This window comes from Asparagus officinalis, chromosome 5 (genome assembly GCF_001876935.1).
Source record: "Asparagus officinalis chromosome 5, Aspof.V1, whole genome shotgun sequence".
Taxonomy (NCBI): domain Eukaryota; kingdom Viridiplantae; phylum Streptophyta; class Magnoliopsida; order Asparagales; family Asparagaceae; genus Asparagus; species Asparagus officinalis.
In genome coordinates this window covers 73,166,035-73,188,680 of record NC_033798.1, presented here as the reverse complement: position 1 = coordinate 73,188,680, position 22,646 = coordinate 73,166,035, and the positions used below count along the sequence as shown (strand labels likewise).

General features: G+C 39.3%; 1 protein-coding gene across 1 annotated transcript in view; it reads left to right on the top strand.

Annotated features, from left to right (window-relative positions):
* The window catches only part of LOC109842008 (ubiquitin carboxyl-terminal hydrolase 15-like), a 31,109-nt gene continuing 23,732 nt past the window's right edge, over nucleotides 15,270–22,646 (top strand). Inside the window, exon 1 of the mRNA XM_020410929.1 lies at nucleotides 15,270–15,484. Coding sequence (XP_020266518.1) covers nucleotides 15,270–15,484 — 215 coding nt within the window. The remainder of the gene's footprint in view (nucleotides 15,485–22,646) is intronic.

Sequence of the window (22,646 nt, the reverse complement as noted above, 5' to 3'; positions counted from 1 at the left end):
GGGGTATGCTGTTTAGTCTTTTCACAGGAGAAAGACGAAGTCTACGTATTTAATATCGTAGCACTAAAAGAGTTAACTCTTTTAGCATAACGTCACATGCGGGACGGACTTAAACAATCCGCGTGCTAGCCCGACTCAAACGGTAGTCGGTAAAGGCTTATCAAACCCGTTGATGGCTGAGAATTTGCCAAAAATTCTATAAATCCATATCTGCAGACGAAACAACTTTAATAGTTGGTCCTGCAGCCTAAAATTTGGGATTGCCATGCTCCAATGCCTTAAGAGCTTAAACTGTGTATACTCCAGCAAACATACGAGTATAAACCGTGTTAACGCCAATCAACGCGTTGCAATGAAAGTCAACGCCAATCAATACAAAACCCTAAGGTCAACACCGAGCAACGCGTAGCCCTAGGTCAACGCTGGTCAACGCGTTGCGACAAAGATAATCAGTTCAAAGTCAACTCAATGACACGAGCCAAAACTAACTCACCAATTTCGATTCAAGACTTCGACAACGGTCAGACGATAAACGCAGCACCGTAAGAACTTCATCTATTCAACAAAGCACTGGATAGACTGAAGGCTGAGGAAGTCAAGAATTGAAATGGTTCACAGGTCCTTTGACACCGACTAAAGGCGGGGGACTATCATATCCAAAGCATTCCAGACTCCTGCATAAAAGAATGTGTCTGAAATACTTTGGAGGGGGTATCTGTAGGCGTCTAAAAATGCCTATAGGTATCCATGTACAGCCCGAGACAGAGAGAAGGTGATGAACGCCACTATCTAAGTCTAAGAGGATTATCCGACGCCGATGAACACATGAAGCGAAACGGTGAACCGAATAGCCTATACACTCACCGGCCACCTCCAAATGGCCCGTGTACTCGCCAGCTACCAAATCGGTGAACCTGTTCGGCCAAAAGTTAGTTTTCTCGATTCTTTTATGGATTCTTTCGGAATTTTGGATTCCAACTGCTCTGATATTGTTATTAGACAGTTACTAACTGAAGATAGAGGGAATCCCTCGTTTTGAGCTGAAGAAACCATCAACCAAGCCTATAAATAAGAGCTCTAGTGTTCATTTTTGGAGGAGGAGATCAAGAGGGCGAGGTGCTGTCGGTTTGTCAAGTGCATAGCCATGAATTTCAGAGAGGGTTAGCAGATCTTGGCGATCTCCTGTGCATAAAGAGTGGAGTTCGAGAGATCTGAGACCCGTCCTCTATTCCTCCGGATTTGAGCTTGGTCTTAAATCCCGAGAAGACCCGTGATTTTGCTTAGTCAAAATCACCGCTACTGCAATTACTTCCTTAGTGAAGTGAGAGCATTGATTATCCAACTTCTGCTAACCGGATCTGATCCGCGGTGGTCCACGGATATTAACATTCCCGGCACAGGCAAAGAACCCACACAAGCAGCGGGTGATAAACGTCTGTTGCGCTGTTTGACAAGAGTTGTAATCTTTATTTTTATTGTGTAAGCAGCGGGTGATAAACGTCTGTTGCGCTGTTTGACAAGAGTTGTAATCTTTATTTTTATTGTGTAAAGAAGATCTTATAAAAAGATCAACTTTTTTTTTCGTTTGAGTTTATTGTAATGACCAAAGTTGTAATAGATTCGATGACAATGAAAACATCAACTTTTGACCCAAACAAATGTTGGTGCCACAAGCCTCAGTACAAATCCGGTTTTTCATTCTCGGATGAAGCATATTGGTCTTGATTTTCATTTTATTCAGGAACACGTTCAGACTGGCAAACTACGAGTCTCTCATATCTCTGGTCATGACCAACTCGCGGATATACTCACCAAACCGCTATCACGACAACGCTTCGATGACTTAACCAACAAGATTGGTCTTCTGTCCATATCGTCCATCTTGAGGGGGGATATTAGGAAATAAATAATTACTTTATTCTATTCCTTATTTTTCATTATTCTCCTTCCTTGTATATGCTACTCTCCTTGTATAGGCTACTCCCCTTGTATAGCATTCACCCCTGTACTATATATCAATCCTGTATCTCTCATTAGATTCAATCAATATATTTCCCTTTCATCCTTAGACAAAAAGAAATTAGAAGCCCATTGAGAGTGAGAAATATGGAAAATCAACCAGCAATCGTTAATCATACATACGGCATGAACTCTTTTGCTAAACGTACGAGTAAAATTTTTGTAGTTGAAACTAATGTGTTTGTAACTATGAGCATTATGACTCATTTGCTCGGAGCCTTGCGTATAGTTCCGAGTACAGACATGCAACCAAAATGGAGTTTCATCTACGTCTTTGGATTGTCGTTTAACTTGTTGATGCGGAGGATATTGCTAATGCCTTTTGGGAGAAACCGGATCGTGCAAAGCTCAAACGATCTAAGAAAAGAGGATAATTTTCGGCTAGATTTCGACGTGCAATTTCAACTGACTATAACTTTTGATTCCCTCTGTAGGATCACTATTATTATATGTTTTTGGAAAATTCAGAAAGTGCTCGACGATCCAAAGTCCTTTGCCGTTCCAACTTAATTCTAGAGTCAAAGGAATTCGTCTTTAGGCTCAAACTGTGCGTCGAAGAGTTTTGATTCAATTTAGTTTCTAATTTTTAGTGGAATGTCTTTTTATTTTAGGAAGTCTAATTGTCTTAGGAAGGTATTTTATTTTAGAAAGTCTAATTGTCATATGAAAGATTATTTTAGTACTTTTGCTTTATTTTACACCCTATACGAGGGGGATGAACTCTATGTTTATACAGATTGGTTATTATTAATCTCAGAAGTTTTTCTATTACTAGAGTTTGTAAGGTTTGTGCCATTTCCCTCGTACAAGAACAAGTAGTTATTTCTTTTAATTACGCTTTCACTACATCACTTGGTATTAAGAGATAGATTGCCTGCTATGGCCACCAACGATAACGAAGTTAATCACCCTACCCTTAATATTGTGCAGCGAGTTGATGCCCTAGATCGACGTGTTGACGAAATCAACACGGCAATGAGGAAATTAACAAATGTCATAAATAGAGGGAACTGAAACAAAGTTGATGACGAGGTGTGTGCCCAGGATGTTGCCCGGGATCAACCTGCTGGGTTAGTGTTCGTGCTCAATGCCAAAATCAAGACGGTGAGAACACAAATATGGAAGATTTTAGAGTGCTTCAAGAAGATGTTGCTCTTGATGAAGGAAGACATGATCTTGATTACCGTGCTAGGTTAAGGATCTTCCCTATTTTTGGGGTAACCTTAACATTGAACACTTCCTTGATTGGCTTCACCAATCGAGAAGTTTTTGAGTTTTAGTCCATCCCGGAAGGGAAACAAGTTTCTTTGGTTGCTTACAAGTGTTTCGGTTTCTTTTAATATTGTAATTATCTCAAATTACAATAAAAAAAATAAAAATGAAACGAAGAATTTTTTTCCTGGGGGTTCTTTTCTATGTGCTGATGGAGCGTCGATCTTGTACTCCGTTGACGTACCAATTAAGACTTAGGATCTTTTGCTGTGAGTGCAGGCTTAGTAGTGTGGAAGATAGCTCAGTCTTCTCTTGACACTTTTACTTGATTAAATCGCTAATGTGATGATAAGAATCTCTCCCTACGTGTGAGTTGATCTTTCCGGAATTTGGTTTGATCTCTTAGATCAATAGACCTTCTATGATTGTTCCCACTTCTCGGATCCCTTTTGAATAAACAATCTCCTCTCTTTTTGTAGGCTAAAAGAGAGAGTTAATGACCTTTTAATTGTGAATTAAGTGACCATTAAAATAGGAGATAATGGGGAGCGGTTGTTTCTCAAAAATAGCTCCTAAAATAGCTATCTAGCGAGCTTTTTATGGGCTTGGTGAAGTTCGTTGAAGACGTGAGCAGGTGTCGTTGAAGTTGTGAGAGAGGGTTACCATGGACGTGGGCTAGTCTTCTTTATAAGTGGATTACTTGGTCCACTTGAGTTGACATGGGAAGAGTTTAATAGTTGGCGTAATTCACCCATGAGTTTGAATTTAAAACAGAATTCAACTCTATAATTAGCTAATTGATGATGCCTTTTTACTCGGCCTGGCGAGAAGGGACGACTCAGTTTGGCGAGAATGGATGACTCCTTGTGAGTAGGGCGAGAAGTACCGCCTTTTCATTCGATCTCGAAAGTTCTCAACCCTAAAAAAGTTCTTGACCCAACCTGGCGAGAAGTGTTTGTGGAGTCGACTTGCTTTTTTGGTCTAGTCAAGTCGATATAGGTTGTTTGGCAAGGTTCGCTTTGTTGGTCTCTTTGTTTTGATGATGTTTAACAAACAATTTACTACTAATATTATTTGTCTAGTATTTGTGTTTATTTATTTATTGTAGACAAACAACAAGTTGGAGGATGGATGGAATTGTGCATTCACGATCATATCCAATGGAGGTTGGCGGAATTATGGAGTGAAGCCTATGCAATTCAAATTGAAGATCCAAGTTCTAGCTTCATCTGCAAGTGTACCAAGTTGAGCTACATCAAAGATCAAACAAGCTTGGGTATATTTAGTTTAGGTTTTATATTATGTGTGTTAGTACTTTAAGCTCAATCATATATACACACACATATTTGGTTTTTATATATATAGTTATATATATACACAAGTTTTGATTTATGAATTTAACAATCATTGTATACATATTTTTTAAAGTCTATAAAATCATTTCATAGGGTTTCAAAACATTATTTATGTTAAAACATCAAATTTTATATATATCACATTTTCATGTTTTGGACACACTTGCAAAATACATGAGTTTTCACAAATGTAAAATTCAATTTGAGAAATTATTTTTCTAAAATGTTCAATTTCATGTTTATAAATATTTCCCAAAGTTTTATCAATTTTCTAATTAATTTGATATGATTATTTGAATTTACAAAATCAAGTTTTTAATAAGCTCATGTTCGTGCATATGTTCGTGCATGTTTTTGCAAAACAGATACGTTTTCACAATCAGAAAATGTGATTTGAAAAATTTCTTCGTTTACATGTTTATATTCATATATAAAAACATTTTCCCAAGTTTTACTAATTTTGTAGTTGTTTTGTTATTTTCAATTGAATTTACAAAACCAAGTTTTCAGCAGTTTTTTTAGAAACTATATATCTGTGTTCAAACAGTTATTTCTCTCAACTGAGAAATGATATTTTATAAATTCTTTCTCTAACATGTTTATCTATATGTCTAGAAAGTTTTCTCAAAATTTCATGATTTTTGGAGTTAATTTACTATTTTTAATTGATTTTACAAAGTTAGATACACAAATTTCTAGAATCTGTCAAAATCAGAAACTGTTCGTGAACAGTGCGGTCGACCGTGCTACAGTATGGTCGACCACCGAACTGTCTTTTAGACTCCAACGGCTAGTTCCAGGTGAGATTTTCTGAGGGTTTTTTGGTCTTTTATTTGGGGTTTTTGCTGATGTTTTGAGAGGGTATAAATACCCCATTGCTGTCATCTTTCATGATAATCCAAGAGAATGTTTTAAAAGAGTTTAACAAGGGTTTAAGCTTGTTTTGTGTTTGTTTAAAAGAGCGTTTAAGAGTTTATTTCTGAAGAGAGTTTCACAAGAGTTTGAGGAGATCATCAATCTTATTTGGGCTTCAATCTACATCCCTCCACTCTTGTTTTTTAGGGAAGTTTTCTTAAACTCTTTATCTAGCTTATTTATGCTTAACTTGTCATATTTATTTTGCTAGATTAAATTGAGTTTAGACTTGTTTTGACTTATCTCTTTGTTCACACACAACCTATTGAGCTTATTGTATTTACATTCATAGTATAATTTGGGGTTGTGGGTTTATGACTAAAAGTTGTGCTTAATTGAGTTATCACCTTGTTTAGAGAACAATCATTTGATTTGTGAGCTTTAATTGTGAGGATTCACTTTGTAATACACTAGTACACCGAGAGGAGTGTGTGGTCTCTTCCAAGAGGAGTGGCATCGGTTGACGAACCTAGGAAGAGATTGTATCCGAGCACTTGAGGAAGGACACGGGCTAGAGACCAACACTTAGAGGGTATGGAGTGTAGTTACATTGTGAGATTATGATCGTTGATCGGTGAGCATTGAAAACCGATATTGTGTGGTGTAAACGTTATTCAGGTTAGCATAGAAAACCCGGTTGTGATAGTGAATTTCTCCTCGGGAGTGGGGAGCGGAGACGTAGGACGAAAGGTCCGAACTCCGTGATCATATCGTTTGTTTGTGATTGCATTGGCGCACCTTTCTTATGCTCATATCTTATATCGCCTTTGTATATTGCTTGTTATTTATATTGTCCACTATCTAGTTTAGATTGTTTACCTTTGTGTTCATTGTATATCCTCGCATATATCTCATAGTATATATCAATGCTAGGATATTGCTCTTTGTTCATATTGATTATTCTTGCTTGTAACATATTGTATATCTCTCTTGCAAGAATAATTTGTTAATTAGTTTTAATTGGCATAAAATCGGATTAAATTAGCATAAGACCCTAACCCCCCCCCCCCCCCTCTAGGGTCTAACACGCTTCAATCATTAGATAACCTTCACTATAACTTGCTGTGGGCTTGACTTTGGGCCCATTTAAAGTGTTTAGCTCATGTGTCTTCACTTCTTGAATCCAAGCTGATCATTGGCCTAAGTGAAAATACATTTTGACCATCTACAACAAGTTGCAAGGTGGAACTGCTACATGGTGGGATCAACTCTAACTTAATCGGACTCGCCAACTCAAACCGACAATTCGTACTTAACGTTGCATGGAGAGAGAGCCGCGATCAAGATTCTTGCCCGTGGATTATGAGCAAATCTTATTTGCTCAGTTCCAGAGTTGTCGCCAATATATGCGTTCTGTTCATGAATATACTGCTAAATTCCTTACATTGCCGAGCAAAAATAGCCTGAGCGAGTTCTAATCCCAACAAGCTTCTCATTATAAAAATAGCTTAAAGATACCGATTTAAGATAAATTGGTACTATATATTGTATGAAGACTTGATGAGGCTTATAATCTTGTGCTCAAAGCTAAAGTGCAATTGCGCCCTCGCTTTCTGTCTTCAACCCGCAGTTCAACGAGTCATGGTTCTAGTGGTGGTGACAAATTTGGTGGTCAACACCACCAACACACCCATAGATTATTGTCACACCATTAGATCCAACAACTCCAGCTAAGTAGATGGCTGGTACAGACTATAACCATGTTCGGTAGGGCACAGCGGTTCAAGAGTCTCATCACAACGCCTATGCTCGGTCTATACCAGCAAAGTGCTTCAAGTGTGGTGAACTAGGCTACCAATCTCGTGATTGTCGTGCGCATAGCCGTATTAACATAGTGAGTCATGATGATGATCGAGTCGATGAGGATGACTTTGGTGAGGAGGAGATAACTTATACCACAGTGGATGGGGATGTCGATGACATTGATGATTACCCTTTCCACTCATTGGTGATTCGCAAGATATTGTTGGCTCTAAGAACCGAAGAGGACCCACAATGGCATAACATCTTTCGTACTCAGTGCACTATCCAGTAGAAGATTTATAATGTGATCATTGATAATGGCAGTAATGAGAACTTTGTGTCTTGAGATATTGTGAAGCACCTCCAATTACCCATCAAGAAGCATCCGCAATTCTTACAAGATTGGTTGGATTAAATCCATGATCAACATCAAGGTTACCAAATAATGTCAAATTCCTTTTTCCATTGGCAAGTATAAAGACATCATATTGTGCGATATAGTCAACATGGATGCCTGCCATTTAATGCTAGGAAGACCTTGGCAGTTTGATCTTGATGTCATTCATTTTAGGCAAAGAGAACACTTATTCCTTTCAAAAAGATAGTATTCGGTTTGCACTCGCACCCTTATGCAGTGAACCAAACCTAGCAGTAGCAAAGTCAAAAGGTATATCTTTTCTTGTTATGCAGGGTGTAGTATTTCAAACTGTAGTAGAGGAAACAAAGACGATGTTTGAAGTAGTGTTTAGTGGCTTTAGGGTTTCAGCTCCTTCAGTTCCTATTCTTGTACAACCATTGCTTGATGGATTCGCTGATATATTCCCTGAAGAGTTATCTGGTGGATTGCTCCCTATGCATGATATTTAGTATCACATTGACCTTCTTCCTGGTTCTAGTTTACCGAACCTACCACACTACCACATGAATCCAAAGGAGAGTGCCATATTGTAAGAAGGTCCCTGAGTTGTTGCAGAAAGGCCTGATTCAAGGAAGTCTGAGTGCGTGTGCGGTTCTAGCATTAATCATCCTAAAGAAAGATGAGAGTTGTCGGATGTGTATTGAGGGTAATCAATAAGATTATAGTTAAATACAAATTTCCAATCCCTCGGCTCAATGATATGCTTGATATACTTTCTGGATTAGTTATTTTCCAAGATAGACTTGAGGAGTGCTACCATCAGATTCGGATCCGCACTGGAGATGAATGGAATTCAACATTCAAGATGAAAGAGCGGCTCTATGAGTGGCTTATTATGCTATTTGAACAATCTATTGTGCTAAGTACTTTCATGCGTTTGATGATGCAGGTTCTACGGCCATTCATCGGCAAATTGGTCGTTGTATACTTTGATGACATTCTTCTTTATAGCAGGACTATAGAGGACCATGTTGACCACTTGCGGGCAATTTTAGTTTTCCTCCATGAGAATCAGTTATTCATCAATCGTCAGAAATGCACTATAATGGCTATTTTTGGTCTTTTGATCAAAATACCCCCAAAAACGGTCAAAATGACCAAATTTTGAGGGTATTTTAGTTATTTGGCTGGAGACCGCCTCTATAAATAGAGGGGGTTTTTATTTATTTTTCTCATCCAAAACTCATCTACTTCTCTCTAATACTCTCTTATTCTCTCTTTCACTCTCTAATTCTCTAATCAAATGGCTTCCTCCTCCGATTATGAAGGGCAAGTTCTAACTCCCGATATTGAAATGAGTCACACTGCTACTCTAACTCTAACACCTACAGCTGTAGCTACTCCTCCTACTGATGTTGATCCTGAATCCAGTAGTGATGATCACATAGCTAGAGCTTCTAAAATGACGAGATCCGATGTGTGAAATTTTTTTGAGAAGATAGAAGTCAACAAGGATCAACACGGTAAACTTCTCACCCCGAAGGCTAAATGCGCGTTGTGTGGTCATATTTTCCAAGCTCATCATAAGTGCAGCACTAACCACCTCAAATGCTAAAAGCACAATAGAGCTCAAGCGGTAACATCTCGAGGAGATACACATCAATCTCTACTCTCCCAATCACCAAACTCCGGTAGCCTCGATTCTTGAAACTATGACGCAATTAAAGCTAGGAAATGCGTCATCAAGTTTAATATTCTTAAAAACCTTTGTTTTAAATTAGTAGAAGATGATGAATTTGAGAATATGATTAGAGATGGTTTTTATCCCTTTTAAAAAAAATATTCTCGTCAATCTTGTCAACGTGATATTTTGAAATATTATCACGAGGAACAAATAAAAAATAATTTATTGTTTTTAAACTTCAAACTAAATTTTTTTCTAACTTCTAATATTAGGACATCTAGAATACAAACCAGTTATTTATGTGTCATAGCACACTAAATTGATGATAGTTGACAAATATTTAAAAGAGTTATTTCTTTTATTGTATTTGAAGATTCACATAGTGGTGTTAATATTAAAAATTTAATAATAGAAGAACTTTCAAAATTAGAAATTTTTGAAGAAAATATTTTTTTCACTAAATAATGCAAATAATAATAATATAGCTGTAGATCATATCAAATCATCTTTGTTATTACCATGTCATTGTGATATTTTTCACATTAGATGTATATGTGTCATATTTTAAATTTAATTGTTTAAAGTGTATTTAATGAAATTAAACCCATAATAAAAAATATTGGGATTATAACTTATGGTCATAATTTTTCTAAACAAAGACTTAGAAGATGGAAATAATTTTGTAAAAGAAAAAAAAAATTGAAACCCAAGTTAATTCCAAAATATGTTGACCATAAGTGGAATTCCATCTATGCAATTTAAATGTAGCAATAAAGTATAAAGAAATAATAACTGGTTTTATTGCTTTTTATGCTTCTTGTTCTAGCTCTGGTAGTATGTATGGAATAATTGATGAAGAATGCACAGTTATATACAATATAAAAGTGGTGCTATAAATTTTTTACGAAGCTACTATGTTATTATCTGACTGTTATTATCCAACTATTATTCAAGCTGCTTTACAAGTTTTAAATATTCAAACTTTTTTTTACTAATTATCATATGGATAATTATTTTGAAAATATAACTTTTTAAATGGAAAGTAAATTTAATAAGAATTTTAGACCTATTCCTATTATTTTTGGTTTGGGGTTCTTATCGATCCATGTTTGAAGAATGTTGGCCTTCAAAATTTTGTTAAATCCTTTGTATAAAAACATGATAATAGACACTAACAATGGTCAGGCTACTACTGCTCTTACTCGTCATAACACCATTAGATATTATTTTCAAATTATATGAGGAGGTAGATATGGTGTAAGTACACAACAACCTACAGCTACTGCTTCTACGAGTTCAAGCCAGAGCAAAGGTAAGATTTTTGATAGGCAATTAATGATAGCAAGGCATGCTTCTAGATTTGAATCATCATCAAGGAAACTCTCTGAAATTGAATAATATTTATTTTCACCTTTAGTTAAAACTCAAAATAATGATTTTGATATTTCATAATTGTAGAACAGTTTCATATCCTATACTTTCCATCATGACTCGTGACTTACTAACAATGCATGTTTCTACATTAGCTACAGAATCCACCTTTAGCACATCAGGACGTTTGATTGACGACCACAGAACATTACTAGATCCATCTACCATACAAGCGGTAATGTGCCTACAAGATCGGTGGAGGTCCAAGAAGAGAACTCAAGGCATTGATGAGATGGCTAGTATTGAAGATAGACTTGATGAATTGACAATAGTAGATAGAGATAAAGAGGAGAAATTAGACAAATTACTTATTAGTTTGTAATTTTTATTTCTTAGCTGTAAATTTTTGATAAAGTATTTTAGAAAAAGTTACAAATGATAGTGATATAGATGAGTCGGTGCAAGCTTAGTTGGGATGTATTCATCTATTATGACGCGATAAATTCTAACAAAAATATAATTGTTTGTGATTAGTAATAAAGAATTTATTATTTATTATTTTAATTTCTATGATATTTTTATTTATAAATTGTATAATTAAAAGTGATTAATAATATGATTGCTTTTTTAATCAAAATTTCGCACATTTTATTTTTTAATTTTTCTTGAAATTTTATTTTTTTAAAAACTAATTTTTAAGCAAAAAAACAAACAAACCGGGCCTGCCGATCAATGTCATAGAAATTAGAATAATAAATAAATACTAGTAGACAGTTACGGTCATCAAGAGAATACAAGTCGGTCGTTGAATGGGATTCTTAGTTTCAGGGGTTTTCTCTCTTACGTAAAATGAGTATATGCAACTTCAAACACATAAGTAACAAGAATCCCATGTTATTGTCTTACTTTTACTTTTGAGCATAAGGTTATGAAACTGGAAATATTAATTCAAGTTGATTTCTTATTTATGTTCAAAGTCTGAATAGTCTTGAATACTACTCGTCTTTCCTTTAATGTGGAAGGAGACTCTACTTGCGCTTCTCTTGGTTAAAGAACAGCCCCAAAATTTTCTTGCTTGTCTTGCTACTAAAAAATTGTGTAACAAACGCTTTGTAAGTACATGCTTGAAGTAAATTCTTAGGTACAAGCGGGGCTATGAAAAGTATACAATCCACATTTGATGAAAGTGTTGTATTAGTGCATGTAATTACATTATTCACATTTAATCAAGCTGATAGGAAGAAAAAAAATGAGCAATGAGTAATGTAAAGCCAGGTTCCATAACTTTCTCCATTTTCTTTTACATGTTATCTTTAACATTGAAATAAATACTTTTCATAATACATCCATTGCAACAGAAGTTAAAGCATTAAAAAAAATTGGTGTTAGTCATGCTACGCATCTATTAGGCATTAAGCATGAGTTTAGTCTTAAAAAAACAGCACGAAATGGGATGTAATGCTTACATTGGGGGGAAAACAATAGAGATGAACATATGGTCAAATATGTTTAGATCCGTGACTCGAATAGGATTAATCATTTTGAGACAATTAGGTACAAATAGATTAGACTAGTCCACCTCTGTTTCATGGGCTTTTTGTTGGAAATTGGGTGTAGTCCCATACCTGTCAGCGACGAATTTGACGTCGACGGTGACCTTCGGCGAGGTCGAACAGTGAAGACGAGCTCAGGCGAGCTTGCGGAGGGCTACATGCGACCTCCTGATCAGCTGGCGAGTCGACATAGGTGAAGTCGACAACTAGGGCATCTTGCGAAGTCGACGAGCCTAGCTGCAGGCGGATTTTGGGAACGAGGTCTGGCGAGTTCGCGAAGAGCTGCGAAGTCCCCTTGTAGGCGAGTTCGAGGGCTTTAGGCGAAATCGGAGAGCTGCAGGCGAGGTCTCCTACAGGCGAGCTCGAACCCCAGGTTGCAGGCGAGGTCGCGGGCGAAGGCGAGTTCGTTTTCCCCCATTTGTTTCGCCTGCGCCAGAGTTGGATCCACCAGGATCCCATTTGCTTTGGTCCTTTGTTTTCCCTATTTAAGAGAAACCATGTGCTCGAGATGGGAGTGAGAAGAATCTCAGAGAGAGTTGGCGGCAGCGTTTGTTCGTGAATGTCTTCTTCTCCCCAACTTTTGAACACGAGATTTTGAGAAGAAAAATCTCGGTTATTAAAGAGGGTCTTCCTGTAGCAGATTTATTGAGGAGAGAGAGAATTTCCAGTTGGAAATATTCTCACGCCTTTTCAGAAGAACAGAAGTTTCTGTTGCTTCTTTAGAGAGATCTCAAGTTTAAGATCTACTCTTTTTACAAACTTTGTAATCTTCTTTAATATAAAGGAAATTATTTGTGTGGCTCTCGAGAACGTAGGCAAGTTGCCGAACCTCGTTAAAACTCGGTGTTCTCTATTCTTGCCATTATTTTGAATTTGTTGTGATTTTTTTTCCCATTGATTAACACAAGATCCAGTAGGTCAAATTCCACAGAACGGGTGTCAGAGCGTATCTGATATTTTCCTAACAACTGGTATCAGAGCTCTTGTTCAGATCTGTGTGTGTAAGAAATGGCAGAAGAAGAAAAATCAAAAATTAAGAAGTTTGACGAATCAGACTTCACCTACTGGAAGTCACAGATGGAGGACTATCTGTACCAGAAGGATCTTTACCATCCGTTGATGGGTAAAGCAAGAGGAAAGAAGAAAGAAGAATCCGACGAGGACTAGGAAATATTGGATCGAAAAGCCCTGGGGCAGGTCCGATTGGCCCTCGCAAAATCTGTACCACACAATATATTAAAGGAGAAGACGACGGTGGGGCTTATGGGAGCACTCGCAACGATATACGAGCAACCGTTAGCTGCAAATAAGGTGCATCTCGTCAAGATGCTATTCAACCTCAAGATGACAGAAGGATGTTCCTTCACGATGCATCTTAACGAGTTCAATATGATTGTTGATCAACTTATCTCAGTCGACATCAAATTTGATGACGAAGTGCAGGCCCTATTGATACTATCACAGTTACCGGATAGTTGGGTAGGTTGTATGACCGCAATCAGCAACTCAGCAGGGGTGGTAGCTATGATTCTATCCGAGGATGTTAGAAGAAAATTGAATGAATCAGAAGGTTCAGGTTTAGCCCTAAGTCTCGAGAAGAAAAGAAAAAGCCATAATAGGGGGAACCAAAACAGGAATCGATCAAAGTCGAAGAAGAAAATGTCGAACTCGAAGGTGAGATCTATCAAGGGGAAATGTTGGAACTACGGTCAGGAGGGCCATATGTCTTCTACCTGTAAAGCACCAAAGAAAAATGAGCAGGAGGCTCATATTGTGCAAGATGCGCTGATTCTCGCTATGGATAGTGATTCCGATTCATGGATTATTGATTCGTGAGCCTCATTCCATGCCACTGCTCATAGAAGGCTATTTCAGAACTATGTAGCAAAGGACTTTGGGAAAGTATATTTGGGGGATAATGAACCTTGTAGTGTCATTGGAAAGGGCGACGTGCAAATACAGTTAAAGAGCTCTAAGTGGTCTCTGAAGAATGTCAGACACGTACCGAAGTTGAAAAGGAATCCTATTTCGGTAAGTCAGCTTAGAGCAGAAGGCTATGTTACAATATTCACCGGAGATTCGTGAAAAATCTCCAATTATACAATGGTGGTTGCCCGAGGCAACAAGACCGGTACCCTCTACCTAAATTCACACGCGAGTGACACCCTCGCGATTGCTGCAGGCAAGGAGAGTGCAGATCCATGGCATAAGAGACTGGGACACATGAGTGAGAAGAGTATGAAGATTCTACACTAAGAAGGGAAGCTAACCGGCATCGATTCGGTGGAAGTCGGTGTTTATGAAGACTGCATCTTCGGGAAGCAGAAAAGAGTTAGTTTTTTTTGAAGGGTGGAAGACCATCTAAAGCTCATAAGGTAGAGCTTGTTCATACAGATGTATGGGGTCCAGCTTGCGTGTCTTCTCTTGGCGGTTCGGCGTACTACGTCACCTTTATCGACGTTCACTCGAGGAAGGTGTGGGTATACTTCATGAAACATAAGTCAGAGGTGTTCAACATCTTCAAGAAGTGGAAAACCATGGTGGAGAATGAGACAAATCTGAAAGTGAAGTGTCTAAGATCAGACAATAGTGGAGAATATGAATTGGAGGAGTTCAAGAATTTCTGTGCTCTGAACGGGATTCATTTGGAGAGGACTACTACAGGGATGTCACAACAGAACGGTGTAGCAGAAAGGATGAATAGAATACTGACAGAGCGTGCGAGGAGCATGCATCTACATGTAGGTCTACCTAAAACTTTTTAGGTGGACGCGGTGAATACAGCAGCGTACCTGATAAATCATGGGCTATTAGTTCCATTAGACTTTGGGATTCCGGAAGAGGTTTGGAGTGGTAAGAAGGTTAATCTCTCACACTTAAGAGTCTTTGGGTGCGTGGCATATGTCCACATCAGTGACCATGTCAGAGACAAGATGGAAGCTAAGTTACTGAAGTGTACATTCATTAGATACGATATTGATGAGTTCGGGTATCGTCTTTGGGATGAGAAGAACATGAAGATCATCAGAAGCCAAGACGTCATATTCAATGAGGAAATGATGTACAAGGACATGGACAATGCCAAGACGGGCCAAAGCAGTGGGAGCAGCACTACGGATGCGGACGCATCTGAGTACATGGATTTGGAAGAACTTCCATATGGGGGAGACAACGTCAATTCTGACCAAAGAACGGAGGAGACTCCAGGTGCAGAACCGACTACCCAGGGCGAGGAGCTTAGGAGGTCCTCCAGGGTACCCAAACTGAATCCCAGGTATCTCTCGTCACTAGATTACCTACTTTTTGTTAGACCCTAGAGGGGGGGTGATTAGGGTCTTATGCTAATCTAATACCAATTAATAGCAATTAAAATTATGTTGATTAATATGTTCTTGCAAGAGATAGATATGAACAATAAGAACAATAAGAATATGCACAAATAAAATATGAGACAAGCAAAACACAAACACACGATATGTTTACGAGGTTCGGTCCCCACGACCTACGTCCCCGCTCCTCACCTCGAGGAGATATCCACTATCACAATCCGGTTTGGAAGCCGGAACTTCTACACACTCGGTTTACAAGTTCACCGAAAACTCTCACACTACACAATCACTCAACAAACACACTTTACACACTAAGTGTAGGAACCTAGCCCGTGTCCTCCTCCTCAAGTGCTCGATTACAACCTCTCCCTAGGTTCGTCAATCGACGCCACTCCTATTGGATTTGACCCCGTCTCTCTCTCCTCACACTTCTCTCGGTGTACAAGTGTATTACAAGTGATTCTCACAAATGAAAGTTAAATACAATGATTTGTTCTCAATTAACAAGTGAGAACACAATGAAGCTCACACTCACTAAATCACACCCCACAACCACAATATATAATATGGAAATGTCAAGCTCAATAAGTGTGTGTGATAATAGTGAATCAAACTCAATAAATAACTTAATGAATATAGCTAATCAAATGAAAGTGAAATAGTAAGCTATATGGAAAGAGTTTAGAAAAACTTCTCAATGAACAAGAGGAGCGGAAGAATATGATCCAAATGGAATATGAAAGCCTCTTCTTGTTTTAGAAAACTTTCTCTTGAAAACTGATTAACGAAACACCTCTTAAACAGCTCTTAAACGCGATTAATATCTTGCTAAACAATAAACTTGGATTTCTTGGTTCTTAGAGAAGAAGAGCAGCAATAGGGTATACATAGCACCCCAATACAACAGCTAGAAATAGGTAAAAGACCAAAAATCCTATTTGAAAAAACTAGCCGTTAGGCTCATTTTGTCAACTCGTCGGTCGACCGGTGCGGTCGACCGATTAGTTCAAAAAACCTGAAAAATAGTTTTTAAAGCTGGCGGTCGACCGACGTAGATTTCGGTCGACCGAATGGAAATTTCGGTCGACCGACGGAAATTCCGGTCGACCGGAAAACACTTGAAAAAATTCTCAGAAAACTGACTATCGTCAGTCGACCGTATCGGTCGACCGAAATCTGATATGGGCAAAAAGACAGGTTTTGGACAGTTTTGAAAATTTGTTAAAAAATATCAATTTATATCCAAAAATAGTGAAACTTTGGAGAAAGTTTATAAATGATGAAATGAACATGTTTGAAAAGGAATTTTTGGAAAAACAAATTTCGTTTGTGAAAACTACCTGTTATTGAAAAATGCTTAGAAAAACCTGTATTTTATGAAAGTGAAAATTTGATATAGGACTTGTAAATGTTCATATATATATTATGCATATATTATATGTATATAATAAAGCATGAGAGAGCTGTAAACAAGAGATAAAGATATTTTAACAACGTTTTATGAAAAATCATCTATATGATAGAAAACGTCAAAAATCGTGTTAAGTGTATATATTAAGCTTAGATATCATCATACAATATATGTAAGTAAACTAAACAAATACCTAGGTAAATCCACGCAGATGAACTTGAATCTTTGACGCTGTGTTGAAATACCTGAAAAGAGAACATAAACACAAAACACTAGAAAACTTATTAGTAATAAATTGTTTGTCAAATCATCATCAAAACTATAGGGTCAACAATCTCCCCCTTTTTGATGATGGCAAACAATTTATACATGAATATAAAGTATACACTGATAGTCCACATATAAGCCAAAAACAAGAAGGAATCATACATGACCATATATATAAATCATACATGACCATATATAACAGAATTAATTTGTAAGCTATATGTGGGTATTTTCTCCCCCTTTGACAACATCAAAAAGAGAGAAAAATGAAAGATAGGAGCAATGCTCCCCCTGCTTATAAGCATAGAAAAAAATAAAGAAATTTATGTCAAAAACTTCCCCTGTCAAATAGACTAGATGACATCAATAGAGCATATATATACAGGAGCTAAACCGACAACTATCCATCAAACTTATGCATAATAAAAAATATGCAAGAAACAAAACATGGTTATTGTCTTAACCATGCATAAGCAATTTACAAATCATCATTTAGGCATCATAGATGTGCATGAAAATACAAAACGTAAACATCATATACGCAACTTATGATAAACAACTATTTGCTACACACTAAAAACATGAAAGTTATTTTATATAGGCATTGATTCATAAAAGAAATAACCTGAACATAATAAGCCACAAAGAACATCATATAGGCATTAGAAGCAACATATTTTCGCATAAATATAGGTTTGTCCACGAGATAGCAAGTCATACATAAAACGTCACACAAAACCATACATAGTTGTTCCACAAAGCATCATAGAGTTATTACACTCAAATAAAACAGAGTTTTCACGTTTTACAACCCAGAATAGAGCATCAAAAACACATAAAAACATCACATGAAGAGACTCAATCAGTCATCACCTCCTCCAACATCATCACCATCACCTTCTCCACCATCATCACCATCACCGTCACCATCACCATCACCATCACCATCACCATCACCATCACCATCAGAGCCATCAGCAGAATCCTCACTAGAATCAGACTCAGAATTAGAAGGGATCCCGAGAGACTGACGCTGGTATGAAAGAATAGTCCTAACATCCTTCTGAATAGATGTGACACGAGTCTCAAGGCGATCAAGACGGTCACAAATCTCAGAAGTGGAAGGAGTGGAAGAGGTAGAGGCTCTAGAACGGGAGTGAGAAGATGGTGTGGAGTCAAGAGATATTTGCATTCTGGAAAGGGAAACTTTATCAAAGAAATCTCTCGTGGATTCAACCTTAGGTTCATTAGTGAGGTCAACATTGAAATGTTGAAAGATGAGAGTGAAAAAGGAACCGAAAGGTAGAAACTTGGTATGTTTTGATACCATGTTATTGATAAAGATAGTAGCCCAATCAACTTTGATCTTAGCAAAAATGGCATAAACAGCATTAATCTTGTCAGAGGCGAAGTGATCAAAACTACCAGTCTTAGGAATCAAATTTTGAGCAACAATTCTGGCAATGAGTCTAGCAATAGGATTAAGTGAATTGTTGTTCATAGGATATGAGCATCCGGGCTTAAACATGAGTGGGTTAACATCTGGATTACCAACATCAACAGACATGAGATGAACGTCACTTGTTGGGATATTAAGAATCCCCGCAAGTTCGTTGGCAGAAAAGGTAATTTCAACATTTTTCACTGATGATGTAATAATTAAACTACCATCAGCAGAAGATGTTGTGGACAAGTTCGCATAAAACAGATAAACAAGAAATGGATAATAAGGAACTTTATGACTTTCATCAAGCAATTTATCTAACCCAACATTTCGAAGAATAGACTGAGTGTTGTATATGACTAGTTCAGGATACTTGATATACCTAGTTGGGAGAAACTTCAGTTTACACAATTCCCTATATTTTCTAACAAGAGGTTTAAACAGCAGATAATCCTCATAATGTGAGGCTTTTACAAAGGAGGAACTAGATTCGGGTTTAGACCTCTTTTTAGGGGGCTTGGGAGGCATGATAAGATAGGGTTTTGAAAAGATTAGAGAAAATTTTCAATTTCCTGTAAACAAAAACCAATATAGAGCAAATTAACAAAAAACCCTAGAACAAAAACCCTAGATTAAGAAGAGTTAATACTAGAATAATGAAATAAGGTTAAACAGATGAGAGGAAATCATTACCTAGCAAAAACTGTTAGAAAATGATGGAGAAATAAAATTCGGTCGATGAAGCCAGGCGACCGTGAGGAAATGTCGCTGATTTGGGGAAAATGACGAACTGAGGAGAAGGAGAATGTAGGCATATAAAATTGCTTATAGGTCCCCTAGCATAGCTCGGCACAAACCGACGAACCAACGAGGCGACGCAGATCGACGATCGCACAGAAGCGCGGAATGCATCCATACCGCGCGTTCGGAATCAAGCCAAGTGCTTAAGGAATCAACGAGTCATCCAACGAGAACAGACTCGACGAATCGCGGATCGAATCAAGGATCAGTTTTGCGGACTCGAACTCAGAAAGCGGATTTACTGCCAAATCAGGAATCGGATTTACTGCCAATCAGCGAATCGACTTACTACCAAAATCAGCGAGGGAGATTAGCCAGGATCAGGGGAGATGCGAAGCACGGGGCAGAATAGGGGAGGAGGCATCGGAATTTCACCACTGAATTCTCAACGACACGGACAGAACCGGAAACAAACGGAAAACAATTCCGAAAATCCGAAAAACACCGCCGCCAGGGGGCTCGGCCAAAGCGAGCCACCTCAGGGCTTAGCACAGTGCCGCGCCACACCCGAGGTTGCCGACCAGTGGGCCCGAGGCTGGCCGACAGTGGCCAGAGGGTGGCCGACATTTCTCTTTTTGCGGCCACTGGTCCTGAGACCTAGTAAATAGGCGCTTAAGATGTCATTTTCGGAGGTCGAACTTTCAAGAAGCCGAAACTCTGCCGGATGAAGAGTGAGACTCGAGTTTGAAGACTTTGAAGACTTGGACGTACAGATCTGATCCGCGCGACGCATCCACAGTCAGAAAAGGTAGGATTTCGAGAGGAAGAAAGACAGATCTGAGATCTACACGAGACTACACTCCAGATCCTAGCTTGCGTCTTAGATCTCGAGATTTGAGCGATTATTCCTTGGTGGATTAATCCCTCCCGGTATTATCCCTTCGTGGAATAAATACCCCCAATAATCGTGTAGTCCGACCGGCGATCTAGGATCGCGCGGTCGGTCCACGGATTAACCCCGGCGTTGGCCAAAGAACCCACACAAAGCAAGCGATCCGCAAAACAGAGCGTTGCGATTTGTTCACAAGAGCGAAAGTTGTTAATCTTTATTTTTTTTCTTTGATTTAGTTTGTATACCGACTTATAAAAGACCGATCTTTTGTAATGCCAGATGACAATTCATATCCAATATGAAACAAGAACACAGTTTTTCCCCGCGAACAATCTGGGCGACCAAGTGGGAGCCGACCGATTCGCCAACGGAGACTCGATGGTCGCAGCCAGCGGATTGCAATCCCTGGTCGTGGAGGAGGATCGAGTACGAGTTCGACCAGCCAGTTCGAGGAGTACGTTTCCTCGTCCGGCTCTATCTTCCCCCCGCAAGTCCAAGAAGTTCTCCTCAGAGAGAAAGCCTCGTTGGTTTGAAGCTGCTCAGGAAGCCCACGCAAGCTCTCACCCAAACTGAATCGCCGAAGTTGCCGTCAATGAAGTTCACCGACCGTCCCAATCAGGGTCAACACAACTCCCGCACAACGCCTCCACTGATTCAAGGCGTTGTGACTCTCTCAAAAGAGAGCCCGCAGAGGCGTCGTCAATGCTTGCCGCGGCAGCTCGCCTAAGCGCGATGGGAGTCTACGGAGGATTCGGCTAACCGACGCGGAGTTGAAGAACAGAAGAGGCAAACAGCCTCACCACCAATGAACGGCACTCTTCCCAAGCCCGCCAAGAAAGAATTGGCGTCCTGCCGTCAAACGAAACCGTTCGACGCTCAGGAACGCATTCACAGCGCCCGCGCTGAGATCAGCGCTGGGCGACGAGCTCAAGCTCAGGAAGCCCGTAGAAAGCTGCAAACAGGGGTTGGAGAAGAACCACCACCAACGACGCCATCCTGGAAGCCTAAGTCTGAAGTGGCCTACTCAGGCAAAAAGCAACCAGTGCAAGCTTCTAAGGAAGGTCAAAACTCGGCGAGGTCAACAAGAGTCGCCCGTAACCCATAACTTCTCCGGAGATCATGCAGAGTCATCCCGCAAGAAGAAATCAATTATGGAGCGTCCTCGTCCATTCCTGAGAGCAGAGCAAAGCTCCCAATTCCACAGAGCGTTTGGACCGATGAAGAAGCCCCAGAACGACTCAAGACATTATCTGGGGTCGCCATCACCTCTCAGCATGACCAAAGAGCTCAGCTAGCTGCGCGCACCAATTTGCGGCATTGAGTCCAGAGAGCAACGCGAAATTCACCGCGCCAAAAAGGCCATTGTTTTTGAGGCGGGTACCTTGAAAGCCCAAGAAGGGCAAGTCACCCTCAGAATGGAAACCATTATCATCTGATAGTCGATAGTGTTATACCTGAGACAGCGTGCCCGGCCACACAGATAGGTTACTCTGCACTGTTCACAAATGCATGAGTTGTACTATCGTGCTAGAGGGTAACGAAATAGAACCAGGAAGAAGGGAGCCCGAGAACAGGAAGTTCAATGTCCCGCTGTCCAAACTCATTCGGGCGGTATTGTCGGAATGCAATTGCATTTAAGACGGTCCCGAAAAGAGTTTCAGCTTTTTGAAAGACCTTATGACGGAAACGCCAAAACCAAAGGCTAGGCGCCTGTCGCAACCGAAGAGAGGGTGATTGAAGACGGAGAATTTCGAAGGGTCCCACCACCAACAACGAGAAAGGGACATCTGGCACTGAAGAGATTTCGAGTCGATTCTGAAAGCTTCCCGACCTAGACCCGTCTGCAGTCGGAACCATAGAGCGAGCAACTTATGGTTAGGGTTCGGACAAGACGCCCCTTCAGAAGATGAAGGAATCTGATGCGCGGTCCGCGGTGCATTCAGAGTAATACACGTACTCCAGCGAGGGACAACCCCGCGACGGCCCTGATGATAAGTGCGGAACATGATGGCCAAGAATGCTGTGAGACGCTTGGCTAAGCAGAAAGAAAGTTTCAAATTTGAGATGGAGATGGCCAATGCAGCAAGATGAGAGAAATGCATGACCAACAGATCCAAGGCATGGCCGAACCACAAGCCGAGCAAATCATCGTAACCACCCGATTAATGTGGAGATGAGGATACAATTGCTCGTAACACAATTGATCCCCGTCAACGCAGGGGGTGGTAATGAGATATGCTGGTGATTGCAACCGGCGAAAATGAAGATTCAGAACCTCGAAGAGCAAAAATCAATACACTAATTTCGTTCAAGAGCGAAGAAAACAGGCATTCCTTAGCCATACCCAAGAGA